General features: G+C 39.7%; 2 protein-coding genes across 2 annotated transcripts in view; one reads left to right on the top strand and one right to left on the bottom strand.

The window, feature by feature from the left end:
- pvalb7 (parvalbumin 7) overlaps positions 1–22,818 on the bottom strand; it is a 52,604-nt gene that overhangs the window by 16,236 nt on the left and 13,550 nt on the right. The window lies entirely within an intron of this gene.
- The window catches only part of ncf4 (neutrophil cytosolic factor 4), a 38,630-nt gene continuing 17,832 nt past the window's right edge, over positions 2,021–22,818 (top strand). Inside the window, exons 1-6 of the mRNA XM_004066067.5 lie at positions 2,021–2,200; positions 2,655–2,739; positions 2,819–2,978; positions 11,392–11,462; positions 12,112–12,239; positions 14,427–14,478. Coding sequence (XP_004066115.2) covers positions 2,169–2,200; positions 2,655–2,739; positions 2,819–2,978; positions 11,392–11,462; positions 12,112–12,239; positions 14,427–14,478 — 528 coding nt within the window. The 5' untranslated portion in view covers positions 2,021–2,168. The remainder of the gene's footprint in view (positions 2,201–2,654; positions 2,740–2,818; positions 2,979–11,391; positions 11,463–12,111; positions 12,240–14,426; positions 14,479–22,818) is intronic.

Below are 22,818 nucleotides of genomic sequence, written 5' to 3'. Positions count from 1 at the left end.
TAATTTAAAGTAATTTTATCATCTCAACCCTTGTGCTGTCCTAGGCACTTTAACATTGGGAGTTGGGTCATCTAGACCCACTAGACAGTGCTCTGAACCTTTTTTCTTCAATGATTTGTGATCTTCACTGGTGTCCATGGATTACATGAAATCTTTCCACCTTTATCCACCTTGGTCATTGTAGGGAGAACACGTCAAAGTAAGGGTGGGGTCATCTAAGATAGCGCAAGGGTTAATAAAAAATGTAAACTATAACTTTTATTTCTATATTAGTCTGTTCATGTATTGTTAAATATTTCTTGGTTTAGAGATCAACTTTGATGTGTAAATTGTAATAAATGATGTATGGTGAAATGCTCAGAATGTAAAAAATTTTTTTATTTTGGTTATTACAATTAAGCTGATAAATGATACTTTTTGTAAATGAAATGTATTAAACTTAACCATTACAATGGTAATTATATTACCATTGTAATGGTAATATATATATATAGACATTGTAGTGGTGGATAAAGAACAGAGGAAAGCCGTTGTGGTGGATGTGGCAGTGCCAAGCGATGGGAACATCAGGAAGAAGGAACATGAGAAACTGGAGAAATACCAGGGACTCAGAGAAGAGCTGGAGAAAGCCTGGAAAGTGAAGGTGACAGTGGTGCCTGTGGTAATTGGAGCTCTCGGGGCAGTAACCCCCAAGCTGGAGGAGTGGCTACAACAGATACCTGGAAAGACCTCAGACCTCTCAGTCCAGAAAAGCGCAGTGCTAGGAACAGCTAAGATACTGCGCAGGACCCTCAAGCTCCCAGGGACCTTAGCTTGGAGGACAAACCACCCGCGGTGGGTGAGAGGGGCGTTTATATATATATATATATATATATATATATATATATATATATATATATATATATATATATATATATATATATATATATATATATATATATATATATATATATATATATATATATAATGATTATTAAAATGTTCCTGAGCATGATGGATTTGGCTTTGGTTTTTTGATGAACAAAATAAGCATCACATGCTCCTTCTAAAGATAATTCAAACAGAAAGTGAATACCACCCTTTCTAAACCCTGCACATGAAAAATGGCTTAACTAAAAGGTCCGTTTTCTGATTTGAATATTTCTTTTTTTTCTCTTGGTTTTTATTAGCTTTTTTTTGGAACATAATGTAAAATGATAATGTAAAATGCAACAATTTAAAATAATGTGGCTTGACCTTTCCACCCCACCCTTGCTTTTGTCCACCTTTATTGAAAACCATAAAAAGCTAAAGGCTGTTTCTAATGTTCAAAATTGAATGGTCTTAATGCAAATAGAACAATACATCCTTTTGTGTTTAAATAAAAAGCGTTGAATTGTTTTTATTTTAGATTGTTCAAGTTTGTTTAAAAGTTGGCGATTGGTCATTAAATCCACAAACCGGCAGTAGCCAAATTACAGAACCCAAGACATTCAAGAAAAGGTTCCTTCAAATGATTAGTTTGTGGTCATTGGTGAATTTGGACAATTAAGCATTTTGTGGCCACAACTTAGAATTTTGAGCACCCAAATTTGCATTTTGTGCACCCAAGTTAGCATTTTGTAGGCAAAATCTTTTATTTTGTAGCCACATTTTAGCATTTTCTGGGCACAAATTATGCAGAGAAATTAATGTTTTGAGGCGACAAATTAGCACTTCGTGCAGGCAAGTTACCGTTATGTGCACACCTAAGTATTTTGTTGCCACAAATAAGCATTTTGTTCACAAACATTAGCATTTTGTGCACACAAATTATTTATTGTGTGCAGAAAATGCGTGTTTTGGATGCACAAATTAGTAATTTAAGTATGTACTATGATTTATTTTTCTTTGCGCACAGAAATACCTTTTTGTGTCCAAAAATAATTAATTTAAAGCGTCATGATTTAAAATATCAAGTCCAGGGTTCCGTACAAAATAAAGAAATGAAGGCGGCAATGCACAATTTGTATTTAGGGAACTGTCGCTTCCTGACTGTCGCGCTTCTTCCGCATTAGTTGCGCGTCTGGTTTCCGAAGGCGGCATAGCTGCTGCTGCAGCCCGAGCTGTATAAGAGAACTTTCACCAACAAATCCAACTTTCTGCCTTCACAGCAGACACGCAGCTCTCTCCGTGCGTCAGGACGCAGCATGTCTCAGCCGCAGCGATTACGGGATGAAAGGTGAGTCGGTTTGGTTTGGACGTCATGGTTCATACTAATATGAAGTCAAACGGGTCACAGAGAGCAGCTGCGTAGTACGCAGATTTGTATTCATTTGCTCTAAAGATACAAGTCATCTCAGTCACATAAAAAAGCAAAGAAATTGGGAACAAGTTTGGAAAAATATTGGCTAAAAACTCATAAAGTTCAATGTTAGAATGTATGTTTATTAAAAAATGCATATGGAAATTGGAAGAAACTACTAAAAATCTCGAATAAAACGTGTTATCTGGTAAATCTCTATCTTTAAAAAGACGTTAGATGTGTTGTACCTCTTTAGCCTTTTACCATTTTTACATAATTGGCACATAAAAAAACTTGCATTAAAAAGAACAAGTGTCATAATATGAAATATTTGTCTACTATTAAATAAATGATAAACTGTACCATTTATAGAAGTTCTGTTTTTTTTTAGTGACTTTGATCAGCTGCCAGGCAACATTCCTGTCAGTGCCACCATTGCTGACACTGAGGAGAAAAGGGGTTTTATTGACTACTTTGTAAGTCTATGAAGTTATCCAGTTTCAAATCTGTTTCTTGAAAATGTTTTTACAGTGAAAACTTGTGTTTCTCTCTCAGAGGTTTGTTATTGAGGTAAAAACTAAAGGAGGAAGCAAGTATCTGATCTACAGGAGGTACAAGGAGTTCTTTAACCTCCACCAAACTCTGGAGGCGAAATACTCACCGGGTGACTTAGAGAGACCCGGTCCAAACACCTGTGTCCTGCCTTCTCTTCCAGGTAAGTTCTCAGAAAAGACATAACTTAAATATTTGACTGTCAGGTTGGCCGGGGAAAAGAATTCATGACACCCTGTGGTTGAGTTATGGTCTGAATCAGACTTTTACGCACACAGTCACAACTTCCAGTTTTCATTTTAAAGTTGCTACAAGGTAAACAGAAACTTGTTAAACAGGTTTTTGCCAAAACAAAAAACAGAACAAGCAGTCACATGCTGCTCATAATAATAATAATAATAATAATAATAATACATTTAATTTAAAAGCGCTTTTCAAGGCTCTCAAGGTCACTTCACAATAAAAAAGAGAGAACACAATAGAGGAAGAAAGATTAAAAAAGATAAAAACTATGCAAATCAGATCAAACTTTATTTATAAAATAACGCTTCTCATACATTGCACATCTCGAAGCGCTTTAACATTAAAAACAAAAAACACACAATATTACAGTAAAAACCCAACCCACCCTTTACCCTTCCCACTCTCCTCCATTAAAACCTACAAACCATGACCCCCACATACAATGAATAATGACTATGAATAAATAAAATGTAAGGTTTGGCTCTGCTGTGAGGAAACAGTATTTGGGAATCTCTTCATACCTGGGGGGTATTCCAGGAAGCATGTTTAAGCTACCCTGACTTTAATCCTGAACTCTGGCTGAAGTCCACCTGAACTTGCTTACTCTGGGTATGTGGGTTCCAAAAGACCGGATATGAATTAGCGTAATAATGCTCGACTTGGTAACCCTGGGTTAACACGTGCACAGGAAGTACATAAAGACATTCTCAATGGATCGCCGATTTCTGGAGTCAACATGGAAACGCGTGGAGAAAAAAAGAGAGCGCTATACTCCAGTGAGACGGAGTCAGAAATTTAAATGATGGCGTATGAAGATTATACGCTCATCAAAAAAGTAATATGGCTGCATCAGCAAAAAAAAAAAAAAAAAAAGAGTTTCTGCTTGGAGAAAAATAACAGACAAAGTAAACGCACGAGTTCACAACATGAAAAATAAAATGTCAATTACCATTTTTATCAGACTTTAACATTACATATCAAAGTAGTAGGGGTGCTAAATAAACTCATCATCCTCTCCCTCCCTCTCACTCATGGTGCTTAAAGAATTAAACATAACAGGACAAAATAACTCAGCAAAACACAGTAAAACAGCTAAACAACTTAACACATTTGGTCAAAACCCACACTTAAACTCAAATCCATCCAGACAGGCAAAGGGAATGGTATCCCACAATTCTTTGTGCTGCCGATCTAACAGCAGCACCAAAGTTACACCTACTTAATTGAATTAATTTGAATGAAAGTAAAATAACTGTCTGATAACTATGTATTATTTTTAAGCCAACTTAACTAAAAAAAAAAGATTTATCTTAACTGAAGCAAATAAGTCAGTTAGATCAATGTAAAAAAGTTTAAGTGTCTGCGGCCCTGAGGCTCTCTGGCAGGCTGTTCCACAGGCGAGGACTGTGATGGCAGATCAAAACCTCACCATAAGTTTTGGTCCTCACCTTAGTAACAACCAAGAGGCCAGCACCGCAGGACCTCAGGGTCTGCGAGGGCTCATATCTTAAAAGAATATCATTTAAAAAAGAAGGCCCAAGGCCAAGACAGAAGGTGCTATTGAAATGTTTATTTTGAATAGGAAAGCTTTGAGTTGGAATTTGAAGGTGGATATGGAGTCCAAGTTTCTAAGATCAGGGGGAATAGAGTTCCAGACTGGGGGGGAGGAGCAGCTGACTGTGATGGAGCCACTGCAGTACCATAATCCTGGTCTTTTGAAGTTTGGAGTAGTTACCTGGAACTTGCAAACTTCCCACTTTTTCCTCCATACATAGCAATGTACATTAGAGATGACATCTTTCTCACTTAAGGCTTTTTAACATTAATATTATAATATTAATGTTAAAATAAATAAAGCTTTATAATAAACATTTTTGCAAAGTACACGTATGATATTACAAAGAAGTTTTCATAGGTTTGTGGCGATAAACAGTTAAGTTAAGCCAAGCAAAATAATCTTCTTATAACAATTTTCCTTTACTTGAATAGACACACACACCATTCTTAACAGTTGTCCATCAGGCTCCTGCAAGGTTAGTGTTGAAACAGGTTTGAGCAACAACTGTTTCAATACAGCTTCTGCAGAAGTGCAGAGGTCAGAAGGAGCATCTTTGAGAATGTCTCTGACAGGATACAGACAGAGTAGCTGTTGTTTCTACAAGGATGTACAATTGAATTGTGCATGACATGGATGATTCAAGGGGTTCAAGGTGTATCTTAAAGACTCACTCTTATGAAAATTCTGTTTTTTAACATGCTCTTGTGGCATTGGAGAACAAATACAAAGAACATTTTAAAATAGCTTTTCTGAGTATTTCTTTATCCAAAATGTGGTGAATTGGTGAGAGATGAAAAAATGGTGTTTGAAAAAGATTGGTTTGTAACAACTAGATCCATGCCCTGTACTACACATAAAGATGGAATTGTTCCAACCCGCATGGAGAAGGATTGTGTTGCATATTGGCTTAAAAACTGCAGTCCATGAATATGCTAAAAAACATATTAGAACAGAGAACAAAGATGGAGAAGTCAGGGGAACCCTTCATTGCATCATTTGTGAAAGCTCACTTTCAAATGTTTTCTCATTCTGCCCTGAACAGGCAGTTAAAGAGGAAGTAGTTGTTTTTTATAGTTACAGCAGGCCCTTCTTCCCCAATGAGGCAGAAACACCTGAACCCATCTGACTATGAATAATAGCAACTTTGTCTTCTGCTTTTTTGGATTATTTTTGTTTGTGGCTGAATTTCCAGCATGAATAATATAAACAAAAAAATAGGGTTACGGCTTGTTTGTTTCTTTTCTTGTGTTTTTTGGTAAAACAATGCGAAAGGTGCCCATCTCCACTTAGGCAAATAATTGTGCTCTAGCATAATTGGTTATGAGTTGCATAGTGTGAATAGGCCCCAAGAATGTACTCCTACTATGCATTGTGGCCTTTACTTGTTCACTAGTGTGTCTGTTTGCCCTTTCACAAAGAGGACAATATGCAGCCCTTTTGTTACCCTATCATCTGCCTAAACCTTGTCACTTTATTTCATCACCTAGATGAAAACTGCTCACAGAGGAGCATGTGTTTTTCTTTCATATATTTTTAACAGAACAGCCTTGTTGGATGTGTTCCTACAACTGTCCGACTCCCTTTTATTCCCTATTCAATACAATGTGTAAGTAAGTAGATCATGGGCTGTCATCTATATCTAGATAGATCGATATCTAGATAGATCGATAGATCGATAGACACTTTATAAATTCCTGGTTGGGGTGAAATGATTAATTGATTAATCGATGAATCGATTTCTATTCCAATGATCCAACCATATCAATCTGTCTGAGGCAGAACTGAATTGAATCGACTTATACCATTAAAAAACCATTTCAAAATGAGATAAAACAATAATTGAAACAATATTGGAAAACCGTCAGGATTGAGACACGGTAGATTTATTTTACTACAACATAGTATAACGCAAAAACAACCAAGTGCTATCACAGCAGACAATGTGATGGCAGCAAAAGTGATCAAGCCATCATTCCAGTGTATTGTGTGGAAACACTCCGAATTTTGCAAAGACGTGACCATAGAGTGTGGTAGAATGTTCTAATAATGTTCTGTTTATATTATTCTGATGTGGGAAAACAACAGTGGGCTGAACTGAACTGTCACTTTGTGGGAATTGCGTAGTGTGAATGCCACCAAATTTCATGGAGAAATTTCTTTAACATCTTTTCACAGTTAACACTTTTCTTGGTTTTTGGTTCCCTTCAGATATTTCTCGAGCACCTTGTTTGGGAAACACATCATCGTTCCACAAACAAGTTGGTTTCTGGCTTTGGTGACATTTTTTGATGATCATACTATTTGCTCTCCCTTATTTACAGCCTTCATTATAAGAATATTTACACATGAGATACTGAGACACAAAAGTTGGGCACTAATTACTCTAATGACTGCTCTATCTGTGGTGTCTGTTGAGCTTTGGTACAGGCTTAAGGATTAAGTAGATAATTGGCTTCTTTGCCGTTCTGTTCCTGCAAAAAAATATGTTTAAGATCTAAAATCACATCTCTGTATCTCACACCTCCAAAAAACGGCCAAATTTTTCCTTCAACATAACACCCACTGCGGATATGCTCTCACTTTTCCGGGCTTCTGAAGCTGCTGCTAACACCAATTTTAATATGAAGTTGTGCGACAGTGAGGTCCTAAGTTTTCTAATTGGACTAAAGAAAGCGAGGGAAGATGAGAGAAATGTTACACGAACAGAAGAGTGTGTCTAGACATCCAAGCAGGGAAGAAAAACGTCGTTGAGAACTGCCTACTGGTTATAATCAAAGACAACACTTTCAATTAGGAAAGGTCAGCTAATGAAGTAGTGGTGCATTTCAACTCCCAAAGAGGCCTATGTAGGGTTTCAGTGATTAGCCCCCTCAGTTCTAAAACTGGTTTAATTTGCAACTCAGACTTGGAACTTCAAAATCTGTTTGAAGACTGTTGCTACCAAGGGTGTACGATGAATTTGTTTCAACACTTGAAACAGAAGCCCTCTGTTTAGTGTGAGAAGTGCTGCTCGCCATGAGAAACTCAAGCCATCGGCAGCTCACCAAACATCTCCAAAAGACAATCATTCTCTCCTATGATAAGACTGGTGTCCATTGGAAGATGCCATGTTTTGCTACGGTAGCCTTCCTGCATGTGCACAACAGCACACATAGAAGAATCGCAGCAGAGCTGGAGGGTGTACGTTTCTACACTACAATAGACTTGTGGTCAAGTTGATCAGTGAACAGGAATTTGACAGTGCATTTTATCGACCAAATTTGGCATCCGTCTGCAAACGGCTCACAAAGGAGACGATAAAACAAAAGACCTCATTATGTCATTTGTAATATTTGTTAAGGAAAGTAAAGGGAGAGGAAAACAAAATTAATTAAAATCAAAAATCGAATTTGATGTTAAAATAATTGGAGATTCTATTTATAGGCCACATCCCAAGATATAGGCTTGTAATATACTGTGACAGACAAACTAGAGTTATAACAGGTTTATTCTGTTATTTTTTGTTTATTTCTATTTTGTTTCTCAACATCTGCTAATTTCTTAAATTACCAAATGAATTGATATAAAGGAGATAATACCTCACGTTTGTGTTGCTCTGTAAGGTTTTGTTTTCATTTCCTCAGCTCTGTTTTTATTCAGCTCATGTTTTCTCCTAAATCCGTCTGTCTGGGAATGGCCATTAGTATCTAAATTGATCACTTGACACCCAAAAGGTGCCTCGAAACACTGATGTTGGTGAGAACAGAAGGTTTGTGTGTGTGTGTGAGTGTATGTACATGAGTATGCTTTCAAACCAATCACTTTACTCGCAAACTTTCATGATTTGATTATTTTGTAGTAAGAATTTGGTTTGCGCTGATCCATCAGTTACAACTGTGGTGAAAGGCAGATTTTGCCACTATAGCAGCAAAAATAATTCCTAAATCTTTGCATAAGATCACATTTATTATAGTGAGAGTGAAAATACAGTCAATATTTCTTTTGCACTTAAAAAGAACAGCTTTGTTCTTCTTTGTTTCCTTGCTCTCAGGTGTGGTGTTGCTATTTTTTTTTTAACACAGTCTTTTACTTTTTGTGTGGTTTTTATGTGAGCTCACAGTGTAGCAATTAAGTTTTAAATATTCCGCTCTAAGCAGGTAATCATCAAATAATTACAGGCATCATACTGGGTATGTCTGTTACTGGAAAAAAACAACCCCCTTTGCCTCACCATTGCTGATATCTTTCTGTTTACACTATCTCCCGCTAACCCCAACCTAACATTAGCGGTGCAACCAAAACAGCGAGCAATATTGGAGCTATCCATCCGTACTGTCTTTAACCAGACACCAGCTTGAACGAGGAAAACAAAGATATACATGTATTTGTCCACAAGGATCAGAATGTAGAAGAGCACGGAGCAGCTCCTGGTCCACAACAATTTGAAAAAGGAAATACTCAGAAGTGCAATTTAAATCTTATTTTTCTTTTTAAATATGTTTTCCGTCATCAGAAAAGGCCACAAGAACATGTTAAAAACAAAACCAAAATATTCTTCAGAGTAAGGCTGACATTGGGTTAAATGTGTTGTTGTACAGCTGAAATGCTGTATGATTAATAGTAATTTAGTAGTTATATAATTCAATAAGCTTTGTTTTGTTTTCCTTGTCATAAAAAGAAACAAAGGAAAGTATTTTCAGATTGAGCCGAATTACTTTGATTAATAGTCTTACAATATATGCAGACACATTTTAGAAACGTTTTAGAGGGTATTTAGTAATTCTGCAATATTATTAATGTAGCTTGAATTGGTTGCACTGAAAATGTTCTCTTTAATCGATTAATTTATTTGAGGACTTCAGTGTACAATAAAAAAAAAGGTTTTTCTTCTGCCTTTTTATTTGGTTCTTTTCAATTTATGATTTTAATGAGTATATATATATTATGTAAATGTAATGAATTTTAATGTAAATATTGCTTTGATATGTTTTTTAAGGTAAGTGCAGGAAAAACTAAAATATTTTGAAAATTTGTAAAGCATTTTTACTTCAATGTGACTTCTAAATTTGAAGAGTGCTTCTTTTCTACAGATTCTCATTTCTCATCTGCCAGCAAAGAGTTCTGGTTTAATTGAAGTGCCAGATCTCATCAGGATGGCAGGGGACTAAAGGAGGCAAGGGTAGATAGAAGAGGATGTGTGATGGGTATACGGGCAGTAAAAAATAATGAAAAAAGTAATCAAGTGGATTTAGCCAAAATGAAGTTGTTCTGATTAATGGAGAAGCAAATAATTGCAGCGTCTCAATATAACTGATTGTTGGGCTCTCTTTCATTTGTCTGTACTCCATGATGGCCTTAAATGATGCTACAATACTTTCTCACAGCGTTTAGCTCAAAGAGGCTTTGGGAATCGGTCCGAGGTGAGCAGATGAGCGTGTGATTCCTCATTAGAAAAGCAAGAAGGTTTGTGTGATTGAGTGAGGTATTACAGGCTGGAGTGAATGAGATGAGAGGGAGCAAGAGCAGATCTGAATTTTATGGCTGTGGGTCATAGGATTGCATAAAAGTTTAATTAACCCCAGTATTACACAGGCTTGAATGCATTTCTGGGGTCATATAAAGTCTTAGAGGTTCGTACTAGGCCTTATACATTGATCTTGGTTTTATTCAGAAATATTTTTAAGGAGGATTTTAAATTAGTTAAATTATTTTAGATTGAAAGTTTTAAACTAAGATTAGCCGGTTCGATTAATTTGTATTTACTATATATCTGTGTTAGTGTAAAGCAGTTTAACTGTATCTCAGGAACAGGTAATGTTGGTAAGAATTTTAGATTTTTTGAAGATGGGGCAAAAAGAGTTGACTTTCAACGCATGTTCAGTGGTGGCACGTTTCATACATGTAGCCCGAAAACGGTCTTAAAAATGTGTGTAGCTTTGCATGAATTTAAAAGTTTAGAACACGGAAGCCAGCGTGTCTACAGTACATAGACTTTTAATTGAAAGTGGTTGCTCGACTGCCCGTTGCCGTGGGCGGTGTTAATGTAGCTGCAGACATTCATGACCTCATTTGAAAGCGTACGTTAGCTAAACATTTAAAAATCTATGCACAATGTCTCGACAAGCTGTTAACTAAAAAATGCCGCCATACCTTGTCCTTCAATTGATCATAAAATTTGGTACCGTTCAGTATTAAACTCAAGTCTCCAATGGAACAAATCTTTATAATACAAAGTATTATAATGTTTTTTCTGTCTTAAAAACATGATTATAGGTCCTTTAAGTTAAAAAATACTTTTTAACAGCAAACTATGATATCATTCAAGAGATATTGTATTTCTTTGTAAAACAGAAATCCCATAATAAACTAGGTACAAGTTAAACATTTCATCTTGTTTATTTTTGGAGCGATTGGCAAAAAACAATACAGCAAAAGAGCAACAAAGGATTAAAAGGATTTCCATCCTCCCACCTCCAGAGCACAGTAAATGCAGCATCATTTAAATGGGCATGAAGATGGAGATTTTTTTATTTATTATTAGAGTTACTTCTGTGATGTAACAATACACTGGTTTGTAAATCCTTTTAAGTTAGTACAGCAGGCACCACAAAATATCGAAACAAACTTCATTTTGTGTTATAGTTTGACACGCATGTTCTGTGTTGATCTATAACTTCAGGTCAGCATGAATTGTTCTGTATTTATTCAACTTCTTAAGAACTGTAATTGTATGTATTTATGCATTATTTATTAATCCGGGCTGTTTTTTTCTGTGAATTTACAATTGCTGCAACAGGAAAGATCTACATTGGAAACAAACAGGAGATTGCAGAGAGCAGAATCCCTGAACTCAACACGTACATGAAGGTAACCATTTAATTTTATGCAAAAAGATTGTTTTTTTTTTGTCTTTAGTAAAAAGCAAGGAGTTGTTGGCAAGCATGCCACATTTTGCAGTGTGTAGTGCAGTAGCCTACATCTCAGTGGGCTGAACAATGCTGTAGGTGGATAAGCACTGACTTGGACGTTTCAGCAGCAGTTTCGAGCTAGAGCTCAACATGTAGGCGCTGCTGCTCTCTTGTCTTTGCCCTGGCCTGTGCACACAGCATGTCTACCTGACTTTATCTGTGGGACTTTTGACATATTTTCCTGTTGCTTCAGCACAAAAAAAAAACAATCAGGTTCTTTTCACCCACTCAATCACTGCTCTTTGCTGCTTTACTCTTGTTTTCCTCGCAACCTACATTGCTTTTCTTTGCCACACTCAGTCACCTTTGCTCGCACCTGTAACACTTCTTGTTTCTCCTTTTTTCTCTTCTTAAATCTTGACTCTCCCACCACTTTTTTCTTTTCCTCTCCTCTTCCAACATCCTCCACCATCCATATACCCCCTGCTTTTGCCAACAACTTTATTTCCAACTGTTTTTCTAGTCCCCCATTACCTGAGGTGCTGCATATCTTGGTGCGATTCCTGTTTAGCATTTCTTTCTTATTATTCTTTATCTCTTTTTTCCAGAGATTGTTGCATTTGCCCGCATGGCTGCTGCTCGATGAGACTCTGAGGATTTTTTTCTACCAAACTGACGAGGACAGTCAGATACAACCAAGGGCCCTCAGACGTCTCCGCCCGCCTACCCGTAAAGTGTACGCCCCACAGCTAACAGGACAAATCAAACCTTACATCTCAAAGATATGTACTATTCACATAAAGTATTTCTGTACCTTTTTCTAAGAGTTAGCTAGTGAGGTAAATTATATTATGGCATTTAAAAAATGTACAAAGACTTTAGTACTGCACTTCCTCACACAAAACAGTTATTTTAGTGATTGGTCCATACTACTGTGGTCAAACGGAATTCTTTCAGCAGGAAATTAGGCAAAAGTCACTGCACTTCCCCTGTTTGTTCATTGGTCTGCTGTGTCTTTTAAAGATTGAATGAAATTTCAGTCAAAACAATACAATGTTCCCTCAATACGGGGATATGTTCCATAAATAACCCTTCACTAGCAAAATCTGTGATGTAGGATGACAGATGCTTCAAGGCTGTAAAACTCCTCACTACACACCTACGCTTTTCTTAGACAGACATGAATATTAACACACTTATTTCTCATGTTTAAACTTTCAAATTTCAAACGGTCATAGAAAAATAAGTCCAGTATTATAGAAGAAATCAAAGATCTGATCACGATGAAGATTTATTAACTCTGGCAAGCTCCACGTCTAGGTATGAGAGACATGGCACTGAGGAGATGGAGTGACAAGGTCAATGACCAATCAGGACGCAGAACACGATGAGCTGTAGAAAAAGAGCGAAAAATAACATGTGCAATGTGCATCAAAAGAATCAACGAAAAAGCAGACTGTGAAAGGTCAACTGCAATATAGTGAGGGAACACTGTATAAGAAAACACTATAAGTTGTCTCCTCTGTTACTTACAATCCTATCATAGCAATAACGGATAATCAGCTATTAGATGCTAATTGAGATTAAATAAATATTATAGTGTCCTGTTTATAAATGTGAGATGATCAGTGTTGAGTATTCTTAAGAAAACAGTTAAAAAGAGATTCACAGATTTTGCTTTTAGAGCATGTCATCTTGTGATTAAATCTACGTTCCCACCGCCCTCGGCATTGGGCGTGCAAGCGGCAAATTCCAATGAAAAGTCAATTTAAATGCACATGAATGCATGTTTAGAAACTCTCGCATTCACAAGTGCTACGCAAGTAGCTACTGAGCGGGTGTTAAAAGTTAAAGCAGGTTGATCTTCGACCGATCAGGGACTTGGATTTGGTAGTGAAGTATGGATTGCGTCCATTTTAACTCATGGTAGTGCCAAACGTTTGAAATTGGATCATGGGAAAGAAATCAATGAATGTTCTTTGTGCCCAGCTGGAATTATATGACACCAAATCTTATATATATATCTTGGAATAGAGCTCTAAAATAAAAAGCCTGGACTAAAGGCCCGTACACACCGGGACGAATTTCGCCCGCGATATTCGCCGACGTTTAACGCCTCGTGACTAAACAAAGGGCACCAATGTGAGTGTGCACACCGCCGCGAAAAAATGCCACGCGTCAAAGCGTCACTTTTTAAAAAACACCTCGGGTTCGTTTTTTTGGTTTGACGCGCCGCGTCGAAAACTAAACGACCAATTAGAATGGCGCTTTTGCACACGTGTCTGGAACTTCTGAAGTTACAGTAAAACAGAACTTGGGGGCGCTCAAACACAAAACTGCCTTTCTGAGCACATATACCAGCGAAGAAGATAGACGCCAAGTAGCGTCTACACTGCCGCGAAGAAATAATGACGGACATTCTAAAATATCCCCGAACCAAGCACCAGTTCATCGTCAGCGAAAATTGCCTGGGTGTGAACACAAAAAACGTGGCAGTAGGTGGCGGTCATGCACTAGTAAACAGTAGACAAAGAAAAAGAAGCCCCTCCCTGCTTGTCCATATGCTTAGCACGCGTTAATGAACGTGATTTTAGCAAGTCTGATGTGAACGCAGCATTAGAGCTACAATTTCAGTCAGGAATGTTGACGCCATTTTTTTAAACAACCAAAAAGACCATCAAAGTTAACATGACGTTGAATTAAAAAGAGATGATATTTCTGTCGGTGCCAGAAAAGTGGATACTGAGATATCTGCACACAAAAAAAAAATCAGTTGAAGAGGTTTGTCTGATTGAAATTTAGAGCTTTTAAAAGCTTTAAATTATTGTTTTTGCATCACTTTTTCACCAAACATGTTACTAATCGAGTTTGTTGACAATAATTAGCTTTTTTGAAAAACATATTTTCCTTTTTTATCTTTTAGAAAAACTGTTGAACCACAGAAGATGGACCTCTTTTCCTCCCCCAGGGCTGAGGTAACTGCAGTTCCCTATTTTGTTGTTGCGTTGGTTACAGTTGTCATGGCCACCCACAAGGAAGTAAACTAATAGTTCAAAACACGGACAAACGAACAAAATCACCCCTAGAAATACCCTATGATCCTTGGAAGAAGACCTTAGGCATGACTACATCTCATGACACAAGAACTTGTTTTTACACTATCTTGCCCAAAACTCTGCAAGACTTAAAAGTGACACTAATACACACAAGCTTCTGTCCTGTGACTCTGTTGGCCTCATCTTGCTTCACTTTACTTTTCATTTTGTATCAGTTTTACCTTTAGTTGTAACCTTCCTACTTTCATTCTCCTTTTTTTTCTCCCTCTCGCCTAATATCTCCCCTAAGTTTTCTTCTTCATCCACAAATTCCTGTCATTTTTCAAGGTCACCATCATGCCTGATTCTTCCCTGCTCTGACTACTTTTCAATGACAGCCCATCATTATTATTCTGGTCATGGTCTCTTGCTTAATGCTATTAAGAAAATGGAAATTTAATCTTTTTGCATTGCGGTTGTTTATCTAATAGATGGGGGTGTTTATCAGATTGGGTTGACTCTCATTAGGAACCATAATCGGGTCAAAGATCTTTTTAATAATAAAAAAATAATGTGTGCTTGGTTCTCTCTGGACCTTCTTTATAATTAGTTAAGAAAATAAACTTAGTTATATTTCTATAAATTAATTGAGAAAAAGAACTTTTACCACCAAGGCATTGTTATTGTAAAAGTTCTATTATTACCAGACACACAGATTTATGGAAGATAGTTATTTAGTGGTTTCAGTGCTCCAGACTTTATCAACAATACTTTGACTTCAAGTCAGGTATTTCTATGAAGAACTTTGATCTATGAATGTCAATTCAAAATGAGCTTTGAGTTATAATCAAATCAAGATTAAAGTCAATCCCAAAAACTTTTGCAGACTATTGTCACAGAATTTCGACAGAGCAAGTTTGCATAAACTTGGCTTTCAATAGTTCATACACAACCCATCCAAGGATGGGACTCAAGAGAGCTGCACTCTGATCTAAAGACACTTAACATGAAACTGCTGAAAATCAACTGCTATAATTTAGAGAAAGTATATTGTGTTAAGATTGACTCAATCTGTTCAAATACTCAGTTATCACTCTTTTTACAGTATTGTTAAATTACAATGTTCCGTATGGATACATCAATTTTATCAATTCATTTGAATTTGTTGTTTTATATGATTTTTTTTGGGAAAATCAAGATTTTATTTTCCCAACTCTCTGGTTCTTTGGCTTCCGTTGTTCGAACTAAGGTCAACCAGCCCGCGTCACGTAAAGCGCAGATGTGAAAACGGCAGCAAGCAAAGAAAAGCTTCTGCAAGGCTGGGTAAAAAAACAGAACAACAACAAGTGCACGTGCCATGAAAAGCTTTTGTTTTTACAAAACCCAACCCACTCTTTTTGTCTTTTGCATTTTTTTGTTTTATCCTTTATAAATTGGAGTATACACTCTCTGGCTATTTGATTAGGTACAACTTGCTAGTACTGGGTTGGACTCCCTTTTGCCTATTAGAACTGCCTTATTCCTTGGTGGCATAGATTCAACAATGTTCTATGAGGGGCCGTATAAGACATTGTTTATTCTGAACCATTCACATTCATACATTCTTGCTCTCACAGTCATATATACTCTCTTTCGCATACATATATTCTCTTACGCATACATACATTCTCTCTTGCACAGTCATATATACTCTTTATCGCATACATATATTCTCACTTGCACATCCATATATTCTTTCTCTCGCATCCATATATATTACTTTACACATACATACATTTTCACCCTCATTGTCACTCTTAAAAAAGAATATATGTATGTGAAATACAAGTATATATGTGCGTGTGAGGAAGAGTATATATGTGCGTGTGAGAGAGGAGTATGCATGAAATGGAAGTGACTTTGCATGAATGGGCAAAAGCACCAATTTTTTTCCACAGAGCTAATACCTGTCTCACTGTGTTTGTAAGCTAACGGCAGTTATAGGCTGCTTTTATTAGGTAGTATTTGTTTTAGTCTTTCTGAGGCTCACAGAGCTCGGGTTCTCTTTCTGGCCTCTTTTTGCCTTTTACTTTGTTTTTTAAGTTTAAAGGTTTTATTTTGATTTTTATGAACAAGAATGACTAAGTCTGAAGGTTGGTTCTTATAGTGTTCTGACTACCAAAAACAAAGTATATTAGTTGTGATTACATCACTTTTCATCTTAAGATAAAATACTTTGTGATACATATTTCATTTCAGGTTGTATATTTTACTTCTGCTGGTATTACAGAAGAAGTACCTTAAAGTATTCCACATACAATTGGTTCAAATACAGACGTAATTCTAAAATAGTAAAATTGTTAAAAAAAAAGGGATTCCTTTTCAGTTAAAATCACAAGTAATCTGTAATGTTAAAATTTACAGCTTGGCCGTAACTTTTACTAAACTGTTTGATCACTTCATTTGTTTTAAGATGAAAAATTCTCATACTTCAAAAAAAGGTCGACATCTGGTGCTGCCACCCTTCCCCGTTTGCTGCAGCAATGCATCGTAGTTTTCTGTCTTCATCCCACAGAAATGAATGAAATGAGACGGTTGAAGCTTTTCTGTTGTGACAACGAACAGCAACACATGATTTGCCGCACCTGATGCTCAAATCGCTCAGATCGCATCTGTACTTTTGACTTAACATTGAGTCAAGGCCGCCTCTGCCGCACGAATCGCGTTCACTGTGAATGCAGCTTAACTGTAATCCTGAACTCAACCCTTCATCTGGTTCCGTACAGCCAAGAAAAAAGTTCAACACTGGCTGCACGTGTTTGGAAAATTATGTGCGAATAGTCCCTTTGTTTATGGCATTTAATTTTAATTGCGGGGTAAGTAAATTCAACAATCTGCATGTGCTAGCATCAAGTCACTTATGAGCCACAGCCAGTATTGCTTGTTGGTGCAATGTAACCTAAATTATAATGTAATTCAAAGAATTCTTTATGGGCTTTTCAAAGTTCTTTTTCATGTGTAAGTTAATCAAACAGCAGGTCTTGTACACATTTCACATGTTGTTCAAAAAGTGTCGATTTGTAACCATAAATATGTCACTTTTGACTGTTTCTTTATTGCTAAAGATAAACTTTTGAGAATAGAGACTGTCAGTCCGCGTCATTAGCGCCCCGCCTTGTGTTAAGCTCCTCACTCATGCAAGACACAGCTTGCAGAAAAGGGGGGATCAAGGTCGGGGCTACTCAGCTCACCACCAATGGCCAAGCCCATTTAGAGGAGATTTTGGAAAGGGAGACTTCAGGTAGACATGAAATATGGCTTTTTAAGACATTTAGGTTGTGCGATTTTGGTTATTTTCATAATCATAATTAAAACACCACTGGGAAAGTTTTTTTTTTAATAAAAAAATTTCTTAGGGGGACTTTAAAAAAAAGTTTTTTATTTTTACCTGTCGAATCTATGAAAACAATGTGTGCTTGACTCCAAAAGGCGGACAACGGTGCACGTGTGATGTCACAGCAAGGGGTCTATTAGGTGCAAAAGAAAGTTGAGACATATGATGCACCTGTCTGTCTTCCATCTGCTAATTAGCCTACTAATTTAAACTCAGACTGCATTAAAAAAACAATATAAATGCATACTTTATGAACCTTCTGAATAATCTGAATAGATACATTATTATAATTATATCTTTGTTCTTACTATTTTGGCTTTTTCTGCACAGCAGACCGCCTGCTTAACTACGGGTTACATGTCTGGAGGGTTTTCCTGGCTGTTGAACTACCTGTCATGTATCCACTCAGAAAAGCATTTACCTTTTTAACTTTGCTACACACAAACACACATTACCAGCATTTTTTTCCTCCACACATCAGTGGTCTTTCATTGCCAATCTCCAATTTGCTCCCACCTCCCTGTCTTTCTCCCCTCTCTCCCACACAGAAGCAAAACACTGGTGTACTCTGCTCATGAAGTTGCCAGCCTACTCAACACTTATTTTAGCTCTCACTCTGTTTCTCTCTGGAAAAGTGAGCCCTCCTCTGTGTTTGCGCACGGCCTTCAGTGTGGCTGACAAAAGGCCTATTAAACTCTCCTCAAACGATGATCAATTGCAGGTGAGAGCTTTTGGACAAGAGGCAACACAGAGATTTGTCACAGTTGAGTTTTTGCACAACATACTTCACTTTGAAATAACTCAGATATTCCTACAAACAGCATCATGAGTAAGTGTTGGCTGTGTTACTATGAGTTTTAAATGATGTCAGCACCACAGATTATTGCTATTTCAATAGTAGAAAAAAAAAGAAATTAAAGAGGAAAACTTAACATTATTAGGAAATGTAAAAAGAAATAGTGATGGTTCCATGACTGGGATTCACCTTATACCACTTTATGACTGCAATACTGAAGGTTTAAAGAGATGTGGGCTTTAAGAATAAATTAAACCCAAAGTTGAACACATGGATTATTAAACGTTCCACCATTGTCAAGCCCCCAACATTTACTAAAAAACTTCGTTCACAATTTTGTGATTGTAGTTGGCTACATCCGGGTTTTTCATACTTTTTTGAGCCAAGGTCAACTTTCTCCTCAACAAAAATCACTAGGCACACCAGCAACCAAAGATGTGAAAAAACAAAAACTCTGAAGTCTGTATTGATGTACAGTCCCTCTACAATCTCGCAATTTTTTTTTTGTTATTCTGGCACAAAAATTGCACCTGTTTTTGTTGCATCTCAGTATCTTGCAATAAAAGTTGCAATAGTTTTCAGTAATATTTTTCAGCTAAAGTTGTAATAATTTTGCCCAGGTAGAGGTTTTCTCTACAGTTTTTTTTTTTTGTTTTGTTTTGTTTTTTTTAACTTGTCCTGTCCAACAGCTGGGCAGACAGATGAGAGCTGAGGGCCTCTTGTGTTGGACATATTTTGCTTTAACAAGAGGGGTTATTAATCTTCAGACAAACCAAAGGTATGTCTGAATAAACCCCTTTTGTAATTGAGGCCAAACTTTATTAATTTCAATCATGTCTGAAAATCTTTGGTGTTGGACCGGACGGAAAAGGAAAGAGGGGAAGAAGAGAGAGGGACGCTAGAGAGAGGGGGGGTAGGGGGGTGATAATAGGAGGGGAAGGGGGATAAGACCATGAAGCAGCATACAGCAACAAGTTTAATGGTTGTTAATCATTATGGTAAGGTTCAAATGCAGTACAAAAAGGGCGGGGCCCGTCCACACACACAGTCAAATGTTATAAACACACCTGCTAGCTGCAAAAATGTCCACCTGTCGACATGTACACAAAACAGATAGTGTTCACACACGCATACTTATGCCTTAAAACCAACTAGTGTGAAATATTTCAGTCATTCAGTCATGCAAACTGTTAGTGCAAAGGTGAGCTAACACCAGTGCTCAGGTGAGTGTTTATGTTCTTCTAAAATGGATGGTGGAACGTGAAAAGAAGGAGGGAGAGTGCCCAGCCATCCCCACCCCAAGACCCCCACCGCAGCAGCAGCCGGAATCCCCCCAACGCCACACGGGAACCGGCAGGGAACAACCGCCGCCCGGGCGACCAAGCCCGCCACCAAGGCCAGGGCCAGCAGGGCCGCCGCAAGGCCCCCAGAGCCAGAGGCCAGGGAGGCACGGAGGGAAAGAGAGCGCCGCCCCAGCCCAACCAGGAGAGCAGCCCCCCCGCCGCGCCGGGAGAACCCAACGCAGGGCCCCACCGGAGAAGGACGCCCACAGCCCCAAACGAGCACCCCACCACCACCCAGGAGTTCCGGGCATCCCCCCGCCCCAACCCCAGGTACGAGCCAGGACCCCCCAAGGGAGACCCGCTCCGCACTCCAGGCAGCCATCCGCCCGGCCCACAGTTGGTCCAGGGAGGAGCAAGGCAGGGGGCCCGCCGCCCCCGCCCAGGAGGGGGGAACCCCGGGGAAAAAAAGAGGGACCACAAGGGGTGTTGTAAATATGGCCCGACCAGGCTCGGCCACAGTTGGAATTTTGGCGGGGCCCAGCACTCAGGAGCAAGGACCAGAACCCACCCCCCAGGGACCAGACACCCCCGGCTCAGATGTAATGTGAACCCCCCCACCGCGCGGAGAGAGCACCGCCGGGCCCAGGAAGCTGGCACCCCGGGGACACGGCCGCCGTTGCAAAGGGGCCCGTACCCCCCACCAGGGAAGAGGCAGGGGACAGATGGACCCAGGTCCCACCTTCCTTGCAAAATGTGTGTGCATGTGTGTGTGTTTATGTTGGGATGTATATATTGAGGGGGGAGGGGTGTGTGTACTAAGGCGGGTGCAGTTAAAATTGGCGGGTAGGGCACTAAGAGGACATCTCCTGATTACTCACAGTGACGTCCCCTCACCCTCCCCACCAAGGGGCCCTAAATGTCTAAGGTGCGGTTAAAATTGGCGGGTAGGGTGCTAGGAGGACATCCGCTGCTTGCTGGCAGTGATGTCCAAGCACCCCCCCTACCAAGGGCCCTACATGTCTAAGGTGCAAATAAAACCGAAAGAAGGGGGGCCCACTCCATACGGCAACCATAGGAGGGGGGCCACTGCCTAGTAAACCCCCCCCCAAGGCTCATGGCAGGCTAAGCCCCCCACCCCCTCACCCTATTATGAGGTTATAAAGGGAAGGGGGTAAGTTGGGGACAGCTGATAGACTGTCCCACGGTGGTCAAACAGCTGTCCCCCGCCCCCCCCCGCCCCCCCCCAGCAAGGGGGCCAGGCCCACCCAGCCCAGGGGCCCCACCCCCGGAGGCGCCGACACCCCAGGCCCAGCACCACCCCCCCCACACAGAGAGAAAGGAGCCAGAAAGCGCTGGCCCCCCCCCCCGGAGCGAGCCCAGGCCCCCACCCCCAAACGCCGGCCCGGGGAAACCGCCGATGGCCTCAGCGGAGACCCCGACCCGTCAACCCCCCCTGCCCCGTACCAATAGTGCCCCCCCCCTCCCCCAGAATGCCCCCCCACAGGACAGGGCCGACAAGACCCCCCCCCCCCCCCCCCCCCCCCCCAGACCCCGCAGCCGAAGCGGATGACACCCAGAGCGACCGGGGGCCCCAAGAGGGTTGCCCCGTCCCGCCCCAGAGCCAGGGAAGGGCCAATCCCAGCCCCAGGTGTAGATGGGAAGCCCATCCAGCACCGCTGGGCCCCCCCCCCCGAGCAGCGCCCCCCGCCAACCCCCCCCAGCACAGGCAAAGGGACCACCCCCCCAAGCCAAGCCAGACCACCACCCCACCCCCCCACCACGCACCCCCACACCCAAGCCCAGAGGACAACGCAGCGCCCCAGCCCACCCCACCCAGGCGCCGGACCCGACCCCCCGACCAACGGAGCCCCCACCACCCCCCGCCAGGCACCGGAGGCCCTGACCCCCACCCCGGCCCACGGCAGAAGGGCAAGGAGCAGCGACGACCAGGCCCCCCCCACCCCCTAAGTCACGGAGTTAGCTATGGGAGACCAGAGAGACCGAATTCTTTCAAAGTTACTTGAACTTTGGGCTGACATTTTTTCCAAGCTGATATGATCAAGCAGCAGATTTCTGTGTTGACTTATATTTATATTTTTTTTGCTTTTCCAATTTATTAAAATAGTTTTTTTTAGCAATGCAAAGATTTATGAAAATGATAGAGCCTAATCCTCCTTCTACATCGATGGCGCTCATGTCACCAAGCACACAAAGTGACGGTGAAGCTGTGATTGAAACCTTAAGCCAGACTGATAGATCGGCACATACCTGCTGCCAGAGAGCCTGGACAGGCGTGCAGAACCATAGTGCATGCATGTAATTGTCGGGTAGATTACTGTCACAGTGCTGACAAATGTCTGAGTTACTGAGACCCATCTTGAACATCCTCTGTCCAGTGTAGTAAATTCTGTGAAGAGTTTTGAAATGGATTAGCTGCAGATTTGGACTTTTTGTCATTTTAAAGGTGTTTAGACCAAAAACTTTCATCTGTGCTGATGCTCAAATCCGCATTCCATTTTGTTGTCGGAAGTGAAATATTGTTATCTAAATTGCATAAAAGTTTGTATATTTTGGAGAGAGTTTTATTCATTGAGAAATTGATCAGAGTGGTAACTACATCTGGTAGCTTTAAATCGTTGTCTCTGTATTTAAACTTTTTAGTAATAAATGATTTAAGTTCCTGATATTCCAAGAAGTTATATATTCCATGTTTGTCTTGAAGTTCCTGGGGAGTTATGAATCTTCTATCAATAATTATGTGCTTTAGTTGTTTTATACCCCCTGCTTGCCAAGCTGGGAAGTGGATAATTTTTTTGTTTATGAGGATG

This window comes from Oryzias latipes, chromosome 1 (genome assembly GCF_053564925.1).
Source record: "Oryzias latipes strain Hd-rR chromosome 1, Olatipes_Hd-rR_3.1".
Classification (NCBI taxonomy): Eukaryota; Metazoa; Chordata; class Actinopteri; order Beloniformes; family Adrianichthyidae; genus Oryzias; species Oryzias latipes.
The sequence above is the reverse complement of the archived record's forward strand: the minus strand, read 5'-3'. Positions and strand labels throughout refer to the sequence as shown.